General features: G+C 40.7%; 1 protein-coding gene across 1 annotated transcript in view; it reads left to right on the top strand.

Annotated features, from left to right (window-relative positions):
- The window catches only part of dnah6 (dynein, axonemal, heavy chain 6), a 439,386-nt gene that overhangs the window by 372,127 nt on the left and 46,745 nt on the right, over positions 1-20,514 (top strand). Inside the window, exons 65-69 of the mRNA XM_051929949.1 lie at positions 3,319-3,479; positions 4,958-5,046; positions 5,807-5,953; positions 12,404-12,542; positions 17,148-17,267. Coding sequence (XP_051785909.1) covers positions 3,319-3,479; positions 4,958-5,046; positions 5,807-5,953; positions 12,404-12,542; positions 17,148-17,267 — 656 coding nt within the window. The remainder of the gene's footprint in view (positions 1-3,318; positions 3,480-4,957; positions 5,047-5,806; positions 5,954-12,403; positions 12,543-17,147; positions 17,268-20,514) is intronic.

Here is a 20,514-nt window from a genome sequence, read left to right as displayed (position 1 = left end):
GATAGATAGATAGATAGATAGATAGATAGATAGATAGATAGATAGATAGATAGAAAAGACACTATATAGATAAATAGATATAAATTAATAGGAAAGCCACTATATGATTGATAGATAGATAGATAGATAGATAGATAGATAGATAGATAGATAGATAGATAGATAGATAGATAGATAGATAGATAGATAGATAGATAGGAAAGCCACTATATGATAGATATATATGAAAGGCACTATATATGAGATAGATTGATATATAGATATGAAAAGCACTATATAAGAAATATATAGATATGAAAGGCACCATATAATAGACAGATAGATAAACAGATAGAAATGAATTGGAAAACCACTATATGATAGATAGATTGATACGTAGATATTAAAGGCACTCTATAAGAGATGATAGATAGATAGATAGATAGATGTGTTGGTCCCCTTACAGCTCATTGAAAATGTGCAGTCTGACCCCTGAAAAGTGATGAAATGAAAAGCAGTTGTCCCCTGTAGATCTGCATGTCATCGAGTAAAGCAAAACAAGAGTTGCATCTTCTACAAAGATATCTTAAATTGGTCTGGACACATTAGTTGGTACCCTTAGAAAAGATCCTCAATAATTGGATTCAAGTAATTTTTCAAACTTGCTGTTTTCTTGAATGCGTATCACATGTGTCCAGTAGTGAAATCTGTCATTAAGTCGATTTAACTGAAGAAAAGTTGTCACTCTGCTGTTTGGTGTCATCGAGTGTCCCACACTGAACATGGACTAAGGAGTGGGTTGACTGCAGAGATTAGAAAGAAAATAACAGACAAAGCATGTTAATAGCAAAGGCCAGAAGACCATTTCCAAGCAGACTGATGTTCCTATGACACCAGTTGCAAGTATTGTGAAGATGTTGAAGGTCTACTGGATAGCAGACAACCTCCGTGGACACGGCCACAAGAGGAAAATTGACCCCTGAATGGGTAGAAGGATAGTGAGATTGGTAGACATCAAGCCAAGGACAACTTGCAAAGATATACAAGCTGAACTCTAAGGTCAAGGTCCATCAGTGTCTGATTGCACCATCTGTCGCGTTTTTAGTGACAGTGGACTCAAAAGAAGAAGACCCAGAAAGACTCCACATTAAAAAGCCAGACTGGAATTTGCTAAAATGCATATTGATGAGCCACAATGGGAAAATGTCCTGGTAACACTACTAAGGAATCATGAAGAAGCCATTAAGAAAGATAACAAAATATCAGGTTATAGTATATAGTGCTCTGACATATGGAGTACATGTCCATGGAGGTTATGTTGAAGCTTTATAAAGCGCTCATCTGGAGTTCCGTTTGCAGTTTTGGTCTCCAGGCTTCATAAAGGACATATCAGCAGTGGAAAAAGTCCAGAGAAGGGCATCTAAGGCAGATTCCAAGACTACAGGGGATGAGTTTATGAGGAAAGATTAATAGAGCTGAGCCTTTAAAGGAGATTAAGAGGAGATCTGACTGAAGAGTTTAAAATTCTGAAGGGAATTAGTCCAGTGGATCGAGATGGTGACTTTAAAATGAGTTCATCAAGAACACGGCGTCACAGTTGGAAACTTGTTAAGGGGAAATTTCACACAAACATTATAAAGTTTTTCTTCACACAGAGAACCACAGATATTTGAAATAAGTGACCATGTAATGTCGTAGACACTGGGACTTCAGGAGCCTTCAAAACTTGATGTTGTTTTTGAAGAATTAAGTGGATAGGACTGGCAAGCTTTGTTGGGCTGAATGGCCTGTTCTCTTCTACATTGTTTGAATGTTCTAATTAATAGTTTCACAAAAAATCCCATTGTTTTAGTTTTGGTTGCTATCAATGCTGTATTTACTATTTTTTAACTCAAACGTCAACACAGTAAGATAGATAGATAGATAGATAGATAGATAGATAGATAGATAGATAGATAGATAGATAGATAGATAGATAGATAGATAGATAGATAGATAGATAGATAGATAGATAGATAGATAGATAGATAGGGCACTATATAATAGATAGATAGATAGATAGATAGATAGATAGATAGATAGATAGATAGATAGATAGATAGATAGATAGATAGATAGATAGATAGATAGATAGATAGATAGATAGGGCACTATATAATAGATAGATAGATAGATAGATAGATAGATAGATAGATAGATAGATAGATAGATAGATAGATAGATAGATAGATAGATAGATAGATAGATAGGGCACTATATAATAGATAGATAGATAGATAGATAGATAGATAGATAGATAGATAGATAGATAGATAGATAGATAGATAGATAGATAGATAGATAGATAGGGCACTATATAATAGATAGATAGATAGATAGATAGATAGATAGATAGATAGATAGATAGATAGATAGATAGATAGATAGATAGATAGATAGATAGATAGATAGATAGATAGGGCACTATATAATAGATAGATAGATAGATAGATAGATAGATAGATAGATAGATAGATAGATAGATAGATAGATAGATAGATAGATAGATAGATAGATAGGGCACTATATAATAGATAGATAGATAGATAGATAGATAGATAGATAGATAGATAGATAGATAGATAGATAGATAGATAGATAGATAGATAGATAGATAGATAAGAAAGGCACTATATCATAGATAGATAGATAGATAGATAGATAGATAGATAGATAGATAGATAGATAGATAGATAGATAGATAGATAGATAGATAGATAGATAGATAGATAGATACTTTATCAATCCCAAAGGGAAATTCACAATGTAATTTGGCCAAGGGTGCCAAAATGTCTGCAGGGAACTTTATGTGATATGCTTATGTTCTCTTAAAATATGATGACTTTTCTCTCCGTGCTCTTTCCAGACCACAATGATTTGTGTGTGTGTGTGTGTGTGTTATTTTAATTAAAGACCTTTGCAGTTGTCAGCCTATTTCAATTAACTGGTCCTATAGGAGTGTGTATGGGTGTGTTGATTTACATGCCAAACGATGGATCCACCTCATTCAGAGTTCATTCCTTCTTTGGTCTCAAAGCAGACGTGGCAGTTCCTGTGATTAATCTAAGGAGGTTCAAGAAAAGGATGAACCTCTCAAAACTGTTTATTGAGTAAAAGCAAACACTTATTTTGGTATATTTTCTGAATCTGGGCTTGTGTAGCATCCAGGGCAGGTTCACACCAGGCCAGGCTCCTGTTCCCTTGGGCTAAAACAAACATGTAGATCAGAAATCTAATGGATTATTGAGTTATACGTATGACTTGAGTGCCTCTCTTAATTGATGGCTCTTTGGATTGTAGGGTGCAGTCCATTTCTTTAGGACAGGGGCAAGGTCCTATTGCTGAGAAAATGATCAAAGATGCTCTAAAATTAGGAAGATGGGTGTTCCTACAAAATTGCCACCTTGCAGTCTCCTGGATGTTGCCCATGGAAGAGCTGATCAAATCTTTTACAGAACCAAGTAAGTATACTTTAGTAATATTTTAGTGTTAAAATTCACATTATAAAACCAGGCGGTGCTTACATAACATGTCTATGAATTCTTGGTGAATGAAAAGGACAAAAGTATGCAAAATGGTGGCAATATTGCAAATAAATTATCTAAGGGAGGGGTTCACTAATAGCTAGGCTGAATTAGGTCCCCCAGAGCCCCCTGGGTGGCTTAGCTTAGCTCCTTAGCAGAGAGTTGATCATATTGGTAACATTATGGTAACATAATGGTGCATTTAATGTATCCTGGTATGTTGTGGTTTTGGTTTGGGTGTGAAATTTGGATCATTTCCACTTGCGGATATTCGATTATTTAAACGAGCTGGTAGGGAGCTGCCTCTCGCCGTCAAAGGCCCGTGAGCGTGTACCCAGAATGCCCTGATGGTAGACCTGACCCTGACAAACAGCAATGCCAGAAAGGCGAAAAGGGGTGAACAGGCTTGTAAATAAATGAGCAAACCCAAAGCTCAAGCCCGAAAAAGTGTTTTCTGCACTGATGGTTTTGTAAGTGGCCAAAATGTACCTGCTCTGTCCTAAAGAATCTGAAGTTTGTGCTTCGCTCACCCACCCACTCCGACCTGATTAGCTGCTTTCTTTCTCCTGCTGCTGCTGAGCTGCGTGTTCTGCTTGTCGCGCTGTACGTCGATCATTTAAAAGCCTGTACAGCAGCTGTCCTTTTGTCTCACTGCCTTGTCTCGCGGGACATCCGAGAAGATCACGTATTGTCTCCTTCCAAGCCTTTCAAGATTTTTTTTTATAAATAGAGATATTTAGATTGTATACGATACACATGTTCCGGGCAAAGCTCTTGATTCAATTCTTTCAAACTACCCATTCATAAGTTAGACGATTTGAATTTGAATCATCAGTAGGATCCTGGGTTGGTATAGCAGTGAAAAGCCTTTCAGCTTGGAGGATGTCCCCTCTGAATAAACCACAGCACAAATATATAATTATTCAGAATTTTATATTAAACATGTTTATAAGTCATATCGTATGACATTGCCCTGTTTGAAATCACAAAAAAAGTGAAAATGTACAATCAGATTATACATTGGAGAATTAAAAGAACATGATATGTGCGATTAATTCTCAGGTAATGATTCAGTTCAGGAATTAAATGAACAAGAATCATGAGCCTTGGTCTTGGGCAATGATTCAGTTAATGAATCAAATAAATGAGAATCATGTGCCTTGCTCTTGGGTAATTATTAGGATCTGAGAATCAAATGAACAAGAATCATCATGCTCATTTCCGGGTAATAATTCAGTTTTTTAAATCAGTTAAATGAGAATGATGTGCCTCACTCTTGGCTAATTATTAAGTTTGTGAATAATTCATGAGAATTGTCAGATAATTTGTTGTCATTTTAGAAAAGCTTGTGCTCTGCTACTGCTCTGCAGAATGAAGGTGTTTTCTTTATTAACCTTCTCGATTTTCATTTCCAGACGTATCGATTCATAAGGAATTCAGACTCTTCCTCAGCTCAATGCCCACAAAGACCTTCCCAGTTACAGTTCTACAAAATTCGGTCAAGGTGAGGCATTTCACGTTGATTTACATTTAGCTTTGCAAGCTATGCCTTGTGATATATGACTGGCAGTTTATCCCGGCCAATACCCCCAGGCCACCAGATGGAGCCCTCCCTGCAACATGGAGGTGTCCCCCGAATTCCAGCAGGGCCTCATGGACATTGGAGTTTTAATGCACAGCCCTGCTGGATACCATGGGGGCCACAAGGGGTCACTGCAGGGAGGCCCAGGGACTTCTATGTGCCTTATAACCCGGAAGTACTTCCCAGTCAAGGGGACAGATGCAATGACGTACGTCTGGGTTGAAGAAAAGGAGTTTAAATCCGACCCGGAAGTGTTGCAAAGTCACATGGACAGAGAGAGAGAAAACACTTCTGGGTCAAGGACTATGGGAAACCCTAGCAAATCGAGCCAAGCTGGGAGGAAGGGTGACTGAGCTGCTGGGAGGTGTGGAGGATTATTGATTGTGATTATTGTATTGTTTATTGGAATAGTGGAGGTGGTGGTGCTTTGTGCACTGTATTATTATAATAAAATAATAATTTGGACTTTTATCTGGTGTCTGGTCCGAGGGTTCAAGGGAATGACAGCGCCCCCTATCTGTCACAGCCTTAAATGTGTTCTTTTTCATACTTTGAAAATTAAGCTTCTGGAGACCATTGCATATAACTTGTAAAACTGTTACTGTCAAGCAGTACAATCTTTATTGTTTTTCACGGCAAGATTCACAGTTATTAAAACAATACTTGTGTTTTTTATCTTCAGGTTACAAATGAGCCTCCCAAAGGACTTCGGGCGAATATCAGAAGGGCTTTCACCGAAATAACCAACACTTTTTTTGAAGAGCATATGCTTGGCTTAAAATGGAGGAAAATTGTCTTTGGGGTCTGTTTTTTCCACGCTATAATCCAGGTATGTTATATAACAACACTGAAAACATTTAATTCACTTAAATATCTTTTTTTTATTTTTTCATTGAATATTGAATTTATTAACAGCAAGTGACATTCCATACAATCAAGTCAAACTTAACAAAACTAAATTGAATTCAACCCTCCCAGCCATGAGAAAGACCAACAGCCAGATGAACACTTTCGACAGTAGTATAGCGGGAAAGGAGTCTATCACAGCAATATAAGTGCTTAATCTAAAATGTTATTGATTTGATCCTGCCAGGTATTAAAAAAGTTTTGAACAGATCCTCTTAAGAGAGAATTTTTTTTTTTCCGATTTCTTATTGTGTAGAACATCAGTTACCAACTGACTTAGAATAGAAGAGTTAGGATTCTTCCAGTTGAGCAAGACAAGTCTACGTGCTGTGAGACGAACACCACCAGACAGACACCAACACTTTTGTAAAACACACATTTATTTCTTCAAAGTCCCACACAGCACACAGCGCTCCCATACCAAACACCCCTAACACGGGCCTTCTTCCCAATGTCTTCGGACCACCTTTCCTCTCCTCACGGAGGCTTCGTCCTGCTCCTGCTCCCGCTCCCAACTCATCCTCCCAGACTGTAGGAAGGTGGTCCCTTTTACAGTGGTGTGAAAAACTATTTGCCCCCTTCCTGATTTCTTATTCTTTTGCATGTTTGTCACACAAAATGTTTCTGATCATCAAACACATTTAACCATTAGTCAAATACAACACAAGTAAACACAAAATGCAGTTTGTAAATGATGGTTTTTATTATTTAGGGAGAAAAAAAATCCAAACCTACATGGCCCTGTGTGAAAAAGTAATTGCCCCCTTGTTAAAAAATAACCTAACTGTGGTGTATCACACCTGAGTTCAATTTCCGTAGCCACCCCCAGGCCTGATTACTGCCACACCTGTTTCAATCAAGAAATCACTTAAATAGGAGCTGCCTGACACAGAGAAGTAGACCAAAAGCACCTCAAAAGCTAGACATCATGCCAAGATCCAAAGAAATTCAGGAACAAATGAGAACAGAAGTAATTGAGATCTATCAGTCTGGTAAAGGTTATAAAGCCATTTCTAAAGCTTTGGGACTCCAGCAAACCACAGTGAGAGCCATTATCCACAAATGGCAAAAACATGGAACAGTGGTGAACCTTCCCAGGAGTGGCCGGCCGACCAAAATTACCCCAAGAGCGCAGAGACGACTCATCCGAGAGGTCACAAAAGACCCCAGGACAACGTCTAAAGAACTGCAGGCCTCACTTGCCTCAATTAAGGTCAGTGTTCACGACTCCACCATAAGAAAGAGACTGGGCAAAAACGGCCTGCATGGCAGATTTCCAAGACGCAAACCACTGTTAAGCAAAAAGAACATTAGGGCTCGTCTCAATTTTGCTAAGAAACATCTTAATGATTGCCAAGACTTTTGGGAAAATACCTTGTGGACTGATGAGACAAAAGTTGAACTTTTTGGAAGGCAAATGTCCCGTTACATCTGGCGTAAAAGGAACACAGCATTTCAGAAAAAGAACATCATACCAACAGTAAAATATGGTGGTGGTAGTGTGATGGTCTGGGGTTGTTTTGCTGCTTCAGGACCTGGAAGGCTTGCTGTGATAGATGGAACCATGAATTCTACTGTCTACCAAAAAATCCTGAAGGAGAATGTCCGGCCATCTGTTCGTCAACTCAAGCTGAAGCGATCTTGGGTGCTGCAACAGGACAATGACCCAAAACACACCAGCAAATCCATCTCTGAATGGCTGAAGAAAAACAAAATGAAGACTTTGGAGAGGCCTAGTCAAAGTCCTGACCTGAATCCAATTGAGATGCTATGGCATGACCTTAAAAAGGCGGTTCATGCTAGAAAACCCTCAAATAAAGCTGAATTACAACAATTTTGCAAAGATGAGTGGGCCAAAATTCCTCCAGAGCGCTGTAACAGACTCATTGCAAGTTATCGCAAACGCTTGATTGCAGTTATTGCTGCTAAGGGTGGCCCAACCAGTTATTAGGTTCAGGGGGCAATTACTTTTTCACACAGGGCCATGTAGATTTGGATTTTTTTTTCTCCCTAAATAATAAAAACCACCATTTACAAACTGCATTTTGTGTTTACTTGTGTTATATTTGACTAATGGTTAAATGTGTTTGATGATCAGAAACATTTTGTGTGACAAACATGCAAAAGAATAAGAAATCAGGAAGGGGGCAAACAGTCTTTCACACCACTGTATGTTCACCCGGACGTGCTCCCCATGCTCGTTCATGACCTTCCGGCGGCGCGGAAGTGCCGCACGAGCACCCGGAAGCACTCTGGGTGTCTATGGAAGGTTCTTCCTCCACCTGCTCAGATGTGGCAGAAGTGCAGGCTTCCCGGGCTCCACTACGCTTGGGGCACCCCCTGGCGACGGCCACGGGCCCCAGTGGGTTTGAGCCTCCTGGCTCCATCCCTGTGGTCCCTTCTTTATCCCCCTCGTGGCCTGGGGAACAAATAACCCGTCTCCCGGTCCTTCCAGGCTTCCCGGCTGGGTTTCCCCACCAGCCTCCTGCCACACTGCCAATAGTGAAATAAAGGTAATTCCAGTTTGTTTTTCCTTCTTGACTTTAAGCCCCTCTGGGAGCCCACCAAACACAGCTGTTAGTGGGTTAGGAGGGATTGTGACACCAAGGCTGTCTGATAGGCATTTCAAGATTTGATGTTAGTTTGGTGGGCAGCACGGTGGCGCAGTGGATAGCGATGCTGCCTCGCAGTTGGGAGACCTGGGGACCTGGGTTCGCTTCCCGGGTCCTCCCTGCGTGGAGTTTACATGTTCTCCCTGTGTCTGTGTGGGTTTCCTCCGGGTGCTCCGGTTACCTCCCACAGTTGAAAGACATGCAGGTTAGGTGGATTGGCGATTCTACAACCCCAAATCAGAAAAAGGTGGGACAGTGTGGAAAATGTGAATAAAAAAAGAAAAAAGCAAGTTATAAATTCTCCTCAAATTTTATTTCATTGCAGACAGTATAAACACAAAATAATTCATATTTTGTTTTGTCAACATCATTTGATTTGTAAATAAATATCCATTCAGGCTTGCAACACATTCCAAAAAAAGTTGGGACAGTACAGCATTTACCACTTTGTACAGTTCCCCTGTCTTTTAACAACACTTAAAAGACGTTTAGGCATTGAAGAAATCAAGTGATCAGGCTGTGCAGCTCCCGCTGATAGTGGCCACGGAGCCCAAAAGGAATGAGCTCCGGTGTTCCAAAATATTGGCCCCTATGGCAACCCAGGGGGGCGGCCACCAAGTGTTCCGGTGAATGCAGTGTGCATCTCATTGCTGCTCCCCTGGATCCAGTGTCAAAGGGGAGTCCCGACTGGGCATGGGTCCTGGCTATCTGCCATAGCAGATATATACAATGCAGTACAAAAAATTATTTTAAAGCCACCTCCTAGATCAGTATTGATTTATGGAAAGTAAAATCAATTCTATCCATCCATCCATTATCCAACCCGCTATATCCTAACTACAGGGTCACAGGGGTCTGCTGGAGCCAATCCCAGCCAACAAAGGGCACAAGGCAGGGAACAAATCCCAGGCAGGGCGCCAGCCCACCGCAGGGCACACACACACACACACACACACACCAAGCACACACTAGGGACAATTTAGTATCACCAATGCATCTAACCTGCATGTCTTGACGTTGGAATTCAGCTGGTGCTGCTCCTTGCCTGAACCGTAAATGAAACCTAATTGCTTCTAGTTAAAGAAATAAAAGTGTGTTTAAAATTTTCATATCTTGATAATTCATCCATCCATCCGTTATCCAACCCGCTATATCCTAACTACAGGGTCACGGGAGTCTGCTGAAGCCAATCACAGCCAACACAAGGGCACAAGGCAGGAAACAAACCCCAGGCAGGGCGCCAGCCCACCACAGGGCACACACACACACACCAAGCACACACTAGGGACAATTTAGAATCGCCAATACACCTAACCTGCATGTCTTTGGACTGTGGGAGGAAACCCACACAGACACGGGGAGAACATGCAAACTCCACGCAGGGAGGACCCGGGAAGCGAACCTCAGGTCTCCTAACTGCGAGGCAGCAGCACTACCACTGCACTACAGTGCCGCCCGAAGGTTACCTAAATGAATTATATCAATGATGAAGAGAAAAGCCAAGCAAAATGACACCTTTTATTGGCTAACTAAAAAGATTACAATATGCAAGCTTTCGAGGCAACTCAGGCCCCTTCTTCAGGCAAGATGTAATACAGAAACTGGAGTTCCCTATGTTCATATACACACTCTAGGACAAGAAACAATATAGACCATATAGTTATACCACACTGCCGACATGAACATCACATAAAAGGATCATTTTCCTGTAGATCATCTAATGTAGTCTACCTAATTTTCTGCATGAAATGTCCCGACACTACACTCTATGTGGGAGAAACTGGACAAACACTCCGCCAGAGAATGAACTTACACAGGTGCCACATTAAACATGGCAACACAGATGTTACTGTGGCGGCCCACTTCAACAGCCATGGACACTGTGAAAAGGACTTTAAAGTCACGGTGCTTATGGGCAACTTCAAAACACAGCAAGAGAGAAAAGAATGGGAAGTTAAACTCATGCTAAAATTGAATACTTTACAACATGGATTGAATAAAGACAAGAGTTTTATGGCCAGATATGAGGATTGTTTACATCTCTCAGAATGACAGACAACCTGTCTACAGACCCACATTGTTTTGAAAAAACTCATTACAAACTTCAAAAGACTTTGTTGGACAGTTATCTTATCCAGAGATCTTGACCATACATTGTTCTTTTCTCTCTTGTTAAATTAACCCTAGCCTGAATGAATCTATTAATTTTTTACATTTAAAATTTCTCATTTAAATATTTGCCAATGTTGTTTCTTGTCCTAGAGTGTGTATATAAACATAGTGTAAAATAAAGACACACAAGAGCATAAAGGTTTGGGGTTTTCCGGCCCCGTATACTGTAAAGAAGATGCAATTCAGGTTATACAGTCCAAGTACATTCACTGGGTTAACTGCTAACTACCATGTGGGTTGATGGGGGAACATTTATAGAGGGGACCGGAATTGAACAGAGGAATGCTGGGTAACGAGGAGTGGTGCAGTCTGGGATACTGATGTCATCAGAGGGAAGTACGTTGTGGAACTGGATTAGCGGGAGGTGATTCAGGGTGTCGTCGTTTCCTTCTTTCTGGGAAAGATAAAGAAAATAAGGTTAGCTGCCTGCCCGTCCCATGGCTTTCGGTTTTCGCGCTCTTACCCGGGTCGTTCTGCGACTCCCCATGCGCGCGTGCGTGACAATAGGGAACTCCAGTTTCTGTATTACATCTTGCCTGAAGAAAGGGCCTGAGTTGCCTCGAAAGCTTGCATATTGTAATCTTTTTAGTTAGCCAATAAAAGGTGTAATTTTGCTTGGCTTTTCTCTACCCTGTAGTGGGTAATCCATGGATGTAAATTAAGGATGTCACGGTATCAGAATTTTTGTATTTGATACCAATAAAAGTTTAATTTTACCATAGTCGATACCTACTTAAACCCCCGCCAATTTCAAACCAGTAATCTCATTTAATTACTTTTTATTAACGGTACCTCCAGTATTCAAGTAAACATTACTGTGCATGCGCGCGTGTGTGACAATAGGGAACTCCAGTTTCTGTATTACATCTTGCCTGAAGAAAGGGCCTGAGTTGCCTCGAAAGCTTGCATAATGTAATCTTTTTAGTTAGCGAATAAAAGGTGTCATTTTGCTTGTCTTTTCTCTACATTCATAATGGCTAACACGGTACAACACCCTAGTACTATCAATGATGAAAAATGTTTCAACACGCTAAATAGGGATTTGACTGTGTTTTTACTGCAAACGTTGTTAACCAAAAGAGTCTGGTGAAGTGTTACTTTTTTTCATACAGTATCCTGTTGATGGTAATTGCTGCAGTGTTCTACATAGAGATTAAATGATTAATCAGCTTTTCACACACTATTTATTTCATTCATTTATTACTTTACTGCGGTGGATTGGCATCCTGCCTGGGATTGGTTCCTGCTTTGTGCCCTGTGTTGGCTGGGATTGGCTCCAGCAGGCCCCCGTGACCCGTTGTTCGGATTCAGCGGTTTGGAAAATGAATGGATGGATGGATTTATTACTTTAATGGTTCACTGTTGCTGTCATATCATTTCCTGTCATTCTCAAACCTGCTTATTCTGCGGTAGGGTCAGTGGTAGCCAATCACAGGGCGTCAGTACATTCCAGGGACTATTATAATTGTAATTATTACCTTACATTGTGTTTTAGGAAATTTTAAAAATAATTTACACAAATTTTGCATATTTTCTGATTACATAAAAAATGCAGTAGAGCAGGTAGTTACAAATCTGCTTCTTTTCAGGAACGAAAAAAATTTGGAGCCCTTGGCTGGAACATTCGCTACGAATTCAATGACAGTGACAGGGAATGTGCCCTGCTGAATCTCAATCTTTATTGTCAAGAAGGGAACATCCCGTGGGATGCTCTTACATACATTACAGGTAACAGTTTAAATTTCAGACTGTTGAACATCTAGCATTTTGTCCAAAATTGACATTCATTTTCTGAAACAATTACTGTATATACAATAAGTCAGGTCTTGAAACTCAATTTAATCGATCATAAAATCAGACCCCAACTTATACACCCATTCAAAAATACAACACATCTTCTTGCCTCCTCTAATCTCACATCAGTTTCTCCGACGCATCAAACTTTGTTGCGGCAGCGCAGTTACCAATTTCTTTTACCACTTCAACGACTTTTAATTTAAAACCAGCTTCATATTTTCTTCTGATCGAACGCTCCATTGTAGATAAGGGATGCTCTTAAAATAAAGGTGTATGAGGGTGTGAGATACAAACACAAAACAGTGCAAATGTTGCTTTAGAATAGTTTGGTTATTACCGTGTGGTCACGTGGGCACAATACATAGAATAAAAAAGGCCATGTGCTCCGTGGTTACTCTCTCAGGTGGGCGTTAGCATATCATAATCTCTTGGACCAATAGCGAGAGTTCAACTTACGAGGGGGGACCCAAAAATAACCGGAAATATTTTTAAAACGTGTTTAATTTAATTTTCTGTACAAACTACAATTAGTCTCCTTCAAAGTACTCTCCATTGGCGGAAATACACTTATCTAACCATTTGTTCCATTGTTTGAAACATTTTTTAAATTCGTCTGAAGTAATGCCCATTAATGCTCTGGTCGTTTCTTGTTTTACCTCTTCGATGTCAGCAAAACGCCTTCCTTTCAAGTCTTTTTTCATCCGAGGGAACAAAAAGAAATCACACGGAGCTAAATCCGGTGAGTAGGGAGGGTGGTTCAGGGTTGTCATATTGTTTCTTGCCAAAAATTGGCGAATGCTGAGAGCAGTGTGAGATGGAGCGTTGTCATGCTGAAAGAACCAATCACCCGACTCCCACAAATCAGGGCGTTTCCTTCTCACACTGTTGCGCAACCTACTTTTACAAAAAAATTCACTGAACACAAGCACAACCATCCAGACTGATGGCACTTGGCAGACTGACTTGTGAGGAGTGTAACTAGATCGCCCTAGCGGCCCAACCACGTACTACAAGTACCAACCTAACAAAAACAAAATTCTGGTTATTTTTGGGTCCCTTCTCGTATACAACCGACATTATAATATACCGGAAATCATATGGTAAAATCAAGTCCCGACTTATCCATGGGAGAACTTAAATGCGAGTATATAGGGTACCTATTTCAAGGTTGTAGGAACCAGCGGTTATCCTGGTAGGGTTTGGCACAAAGCAGCAAACAGTAATAGATGGAGGTTCAAGTCCTTTAAAGAGCCAATTTCCACAAACCCACATTCAAGCACTGCGTGTCAATTTACAGTCGCCATTTAATTAATGAACCATTAATTAATATAAATATTAACACATCTAAATTAGCTAAATGTAATTAATCTGTGAACAGAAGTAGTTCCATGTAAAGAAATACCAAATATGTCCATTTTTCACGCCAAGACAGTTGTCAAGTATTAATCCACACCTTCCGTGTTTCCAACACAGGTTTGTGACAACAAAGTTGATCTGAAAATAATCATTTTATCGCTTATTCCTGGTAGTGGTACTGTTTTTCTTTTGATAAGGACATGTTTTCTATTTGCTTGTGTGAATTCTCAAGTAAATATGGAAATAAATCAAAACAAAACCAATCATGTGGTACGAAAAGTTTACCGTGATTTGGTAAGTTGGGAAGAAGCCACACCCACTGGAGAGGTGAAAGGTTGTTGCGTAGGAAGACTAAGTGCTGAGCTATGGCATGTGTATGGTCGTCTTTTAAAATGGCTGAATCTCACAAAAATGATAATTGTGTAATTGTGTAATTGCACGATGTGGATCAATACTCTACAACGGTCTTGGCTTGAAAAATGGACGTATTTGGTAAGTTTTTAAGCTTTTCCTCCATGTCCCATAGACTGCAATGTAAAGTACCAGTGCAGGCAAGATATTTTTTTAAATTTATATAAATCAATTAACTTTAAAACACAATTTCATGTGGCAAATGCATATATGGCAGGTCTGTGAAGAAATTGTTTTGAATTGAAGAATACCGAACTTATCCTTTAACTTGAGCTGCTGGTAAAAAACCTCTAGTTGAAGGGGTTCTCAGACTTTTATTTCTATAAAAATGCTCTGTCAAACAATGAAGCTCCGTAGAGCAGGAAAGGTCTAATGGATTTACTGTACTTAGGCAATACGACAATCCGTAGCAAACACAGTCCCAAAAATCACAAATCCAAAGTGAGGTCAAAAATCCCGATATGCACAGTAGAAACACACAGACTCACCAATAATCCCAAGTACATTTGAAGTGATCCGGCAGAAACTTTGGGAGACCCTAGGGCAGAAGGCAGTTTCTGGCAGTGATTGGTAGGTGGCCACGCTTCTTGGAGGACCACCTACAAATCACGTGGAACTTGATACAGGCAACAGGTCACCCACCTGACGCTAAGCATATTTAGGCCCTGCCAGTACTTGGATGGGAGGCCATCTAAGAAAATCTTTGGGTTCCTGCTGGAAGAGGTGTTGGTGAGGCCAAACAGGGGCACTTACCCTCTGGTTTGAATGTGGTTCCCAGTGCCCCAGTGCAGTGATGGGGACACTGTGCTGTAACTATGGCGTTATCCTCCGTATGAGATGTAAAACTGAGGTTCTGACTCTCTGTGCTCATTAAAGATCCCTGGACATCTTTCGAAAAGAGGAGGATTTATTCTGATCTCCTGGGTAAATTACCCACCACGGCCTCGACCATTCTGGCCACCTAGTCACCCCCTGTCTGTAACTGGCTATCTCTCTCACCTTATCAACACCTAACAGATAACGTGTGCTGAGTGTATTGGTGCAAAAATTGGTGGGTGCTATGCATTGGTGGTGGTTGAAGCTGTCTATGTAAAGCACTTTAAGTATCAAGAAAAGTGCAAAATAAATGTAAATAATAATAATTATTATTTATTATTATTAACAAAATCAAAAACAAAGAATGATGCACATAAACGACAGAAATCTGTCGTGAGTAGGTTTGTAAATTCTATGTCTGGAGCACTAATTTCAGGTCCTTCTATCACCACTAGTTTAAAAGGCGTCATTAGCTCTGCATCTCGTGTTTCTAGGGGCGTGGCTTCAAGGGTCGTGACCCACAGGTGGTCGGTGCAATAATATAACGGTTCTGCAGGGGGCTCCTTTCATTATTCAATCTGCACATACAACTGTGCTTTTCACAAGTTTTGACCTCCTCGACTTTGATTCTTGTCTATCGTTAGTTTATTTTTATTTCTTTTGGTTTCATTTTTTACATGTTTTTCCCATTAAGCTCCGTAAACATACATCAGTCTATTTCTTGGTAGGACAAAATCAAAAGATCATAAATTAACAATACAGATGCATTTACTTATTTGGCTGACACCTTTATCCTAGGTGAATTACAACATTTATGATACAACTGGTTACATTTCTTTGGGTTTTCCATTTGGAGCACAGGTAGGTCACGTGACTTGCTCATGGTCACCCAGTGCCAGTCGCGTAACTTGAACCCACAACCGCAGGGTGTAAAGTCCAAATCCTTATCTACCACACCGTACTGCCTCTCTACAGAAATAAAACATGAATTTGAAAACCAGCCAGGGCTCATAACTCCCAAATTATACCTACTGTACCTCAATTTTACTTCTGACCTGCCCAAAGTAGATTCTAAAAATGGATGAATAGATCTCTTTACTTTCGAAAAATCCATTATCTGATGGTTAAAGTTCACTGAGAGCAGATAGCTTGCCCAACGTTACTCACATTTCTCTTATAAAATAAATAGTCGGACATACAACGAAGGTTTGGGGAAGCCACCCGTATAGTTTCCCTGGCTGCAAAAGGCTTTAGTTTGCATACAATGTGTACAGGTTAGAGTCCAAAACAGAACTGATCAAGTATGGAGGATGGCGGGTTTTTAAGGTGGTCCAAGGGAAGTGACGTCCTAGGGGCCGGGACAGGAAGTGACGTCGTCGGCTTGTAATCAGATACAGGCAGAATTTCTCGTGTCTGGTCTGTGAAGAGAAAAGAGAGCGATATAGTGCAACCCGCCGCCCCCTGGCCTGGTGTGGAATTGCCGTTTTCTGGTCCCTTTGGTTGCAGTGGGCTGGCACCCTGCCCAGGGTTTGTTCCTGCCTTGCGCCCTTTGTTGGCTGGGATTGGCTCCAGCAGATCCCCGTGATTCTGTGTTAAGATATAGCGGATTGGACAATGACTGACTGACTGACTGACTGGACCCTTTGGTTGACTCCCAAACGCATGTGTGTGACACACTATTAAATAAACGTATTCATCATAATCGGTGTGATGGCCAATTTCCTAGTTTACCCAGATTAGATGATTGCCCCTCATATCTTTTTCCTCCAGTCTCCCCTGTCCTGGGCATCCTTTGGCATAAGAGTCTTTCTGTTCGTATCATCAGACACGAACCTCCAGCCATGTCTTCTGTGGCTTCTCTCTTTTTATCCTCCTCTCGACTTTCATCTTGGTGCACCTCTTCAGCCAATCACCCTCTGCCAGTGTTGAGTAATTACTTCTGTCTCCTTATAGGGGAGATTACGTATGGAGGAAGAGTCACAGATGCTTGGGACCAACGCTGTTTACGCACGATTTTGAAAAATTTCTTTTCACCTACAATATTTAATGATGGCTATAAATACTCCGCATCAGGTAAGTAATTTTGTGGTAGAAAAGCTTGGTCTTGTTCATTTTGCCCAGCATGTAATTCATTCTTCAAAAAGACGACTGCTTCAGATTTTAAATACTCTGCTCAGTTAAAGGAAGTAAAAATGTAGAGCATACGGCTTGATCTTTAATCTGACTTATTGGAAATATACAGCGCCTTCCATGTTGTTTGGGACCAGGACACATTTTTTCATGGTTATCCCCTTTGCTCCACGGTTTGAAATGACAAATCAAAAAATTCAGATAGGATTAAAGTGAACATTGCAGACTTTCATTTAAGGGGATTTGCAGATATTTTCGGTGACACAACACTTTTTTGCAGGTTTCCCCCATTTCATTGCACCATAATGTTTGGGACACAGCAATGGCAGGTCTTTTAAAGCCATCATATTTAGGACTTTGTCACATATCCCAGCATGCAATGACTGCCTGAAGTCTGAGATTCACAGACATCACCAGGTGTTGAAGATCTTCTCTGGTGATGTTCTGCTAAGTCTCATAATATATAGCCATCTGCTTGTTTCGGGTGGCTTGTCCCCTTAAGTTTTCTCTTCAGCATATAGAAGGCCTGCTCAAGTGGATTTAACTCTTTGAGGGTGGAATATTTTTTCCAAAAAACATTTTCTGAAAAGCAATGGTTTCACACAGAAATCAACATAAAACATCTGCTGCTGCATGCTGTGGCTGCCAGTTTGCCAAGAATGTGCGGCAGGCTTCCTGCCAGGCTGTCTTCGCGTGGCTGGGGCAGCAGCAGCTGCGATCAGAGTCACAGTGCATTGCAATGTGGTTTCTATCTCTTAGCATTGTTAAGTAGCAGTTCTACATGGTGAACATTGTCAGTACCACGATTAGCTGGGGACCAATCAGCTGAAGCTGGAACCTCACATTCATTTTCAGTCACTTGTATCAAAATTGGAGTCTGAGAAGTCTTGGTCCAGTTCAGAGATAACAGGCAAAATGTCGTCTGCGGAGTATTTTGCTTTACGCATTCGCTTTGATCTCTTGCCAGATGTCAGTCCCATTTTTGCCATTGTTTGCGCCTTGCTACTCACGCGAGCGCAGGAAATCTTGGTCAAACCAATGAATCTAACTTTCCTTCAGGCAACGAGAGTCCAACTAAAACATAACAGTTGGTTTTGTCACAGTTTACAGTTGATTACCATCGTCAACTTCTCCTTTTGACAAAAGTCAACATTAGCCCTGAAGAGCCATCTTCAGCTCCTGTTTGTTTTTGGGGGGCTTGACCGCTTCGGTTTCATTTCAGCATATGAAATGCCTGCTCAATTGGACTGAAATCAAGTGACTGGCTTGGCCTTTCAAGAATTTTTCATTTATTAGCTTTGATAAACTCCTGTGTTGCCTCAGCAGTCTGTTTGGCTCATTACCTTGTTGGAGGATGAAGTATTGGCCAGTGAGTCTGGAGGCCTTTACTGGAACTCGAGCAGATCAGATGTTTCTCTACATCTCAAGAGTTCATTATGCCGTCAGCAGATCCATCATCAGTGAAGAGAAGTGTGCCAGGACCTGTGGCAGCCATACATGCCCAAGACATAACACACCCAGCACCACCATGTTTAACAGATGAGATGGTCTGCTTTAGATCTTTGGCAGTTCCTTTTCATCTCCACACTTTGCTCTCGCCATCACTCTGATGAGGTTCATCTTTGTCTCGTCTGTCCTCAAGACCCTTTCCCAGAATTCTGCAAGCTCTTTGAAGTCCTTTTTCACAAATTTTGTGGATCACAAGTGGTTTTCATCTTGCAGTGTGTCTTCTGTTTCTGTTCATGAAGTCTCCTGCTGATAGTCGTCTCTAACACACACACATCGCCCCCCCTGAAGACTGTTTCTGATCTGTCACACAGGCGTTTGTTGCTTTTTCTTGACTTTAGTGAAGATTCTTCTGTCATCAGCAGTGGAGGTCTTCCTTGGCCTACCAGTCCCTTTGTGATTCTTGAGTCCACCAGTGTGTTCTTTCTTCTTCATGATATTCCAGACAGTTGATTTGGGTCATCCTAAGGTTTTCCTGATGTCTCCAATGGTTTTATTCTTATTTTTACCCTTATAATGGCTTCTTTGACTTTCATAGGCACAGCTCTTGTCCTCATGTTGAACAATAGCAGCTACAGACTCTAAAGGGTGGAGCTGAGGTATCTTATGACGTCATGAAACCCACCTGAGGAATCACAAACACATGTGACTCCAATTGTCCCAAACATTATGGTGCTCTGTAATGGGGGGACCCTGTAGAAAATGTGTTGTCATTTCTACATGGTGGGACCGAAATGTGTCCAAATCCCTTTAAATGAAAGTCTGCAATATGTACTTTAATCACAATGTCTGAAGTGTTTGATTTGTAATTTTAAACTGTGGAGCAGAGGGGTAAATCAAGGATAAAATGTGTCTTTGACCCAAACTTTATGGAGGGCACCGTATAATGAGGCATATGACAGAAAGTCTGAACTTAACGTTCATATTCCCCGTGTGACTGCCATTCCATCTGCAGCTTATTCCTCTCTTGTGCCCTCAGATTTTAGGCAGGGCTTCAGGTCTCACAAATAAGTGACTTTGAAAACTCTCTCTGACTTGTGGTCCATCAAGGGTGGTAGCCTGTTTCCATTATTGTCCACCAGGAAGTTTTCTGGAAATAATTTACTTCAAAATATTTTAGCAAAAATATTTGAGATGTTGTGAGCACATGACAGGATGACTTGGCATGTGATTTATTGTGAGGATTTTTTTAATGGATGCTTGTGATATTTTGTTTGATGTTGTCCAGGTGCCGATCTACTATAAAACTAATGAATCTTAAGCTTCAAGACCCCTAATTCCAGAGGAGACCTAGAAACCACTTTAGTTCACATTCCTTCAAAATTTTGTTTCTCTATTGTATGAGAAGAGCTTTTTGAAAATAATATTAATAGTGAGTGTAATTCAATGCAACACTTTTATTGAAAAGCTGAGATATAGTGGTTCAATTTAAAAATAAAAATGTGTGGTGATCTTTTGTGGAACAACCCCATTGAAGAAGAGAACTGTGGCTACCCAGACCTCCTTGCAGGTTATAACAGTTCAAGCTTCAAGGCTCCAAAAATGGAGGTTTTCTACTACTGCTGTCCAGTAGACTCGTATTCTCTAAGAAATGTTGTTATTTCAGTCCTACATGAACACGTTTTCTTATCCATCAATACAAACTACATGGGGTAAGCGACATAAATAACTGGATCATTGGCTC

The sequence above is a fragment of the Erpetoichthys calabaricus genome, chromosome 7 (genome assembly GCF_900747795.2).
Source record: "Erpetoichthys calabaricus chromosome 7, fErpCal1.3, whole genome shotgun sequence".
NCBI lineage: Eukaryota > Metazoa > Chordata > Cladistia > Polypteriformes > Polypteridae > Erpetoichthys > Erpetoichthys calabaricus.
This window is presented reverse-complemented; position numbering and strand designations above follow the sequence as displayed.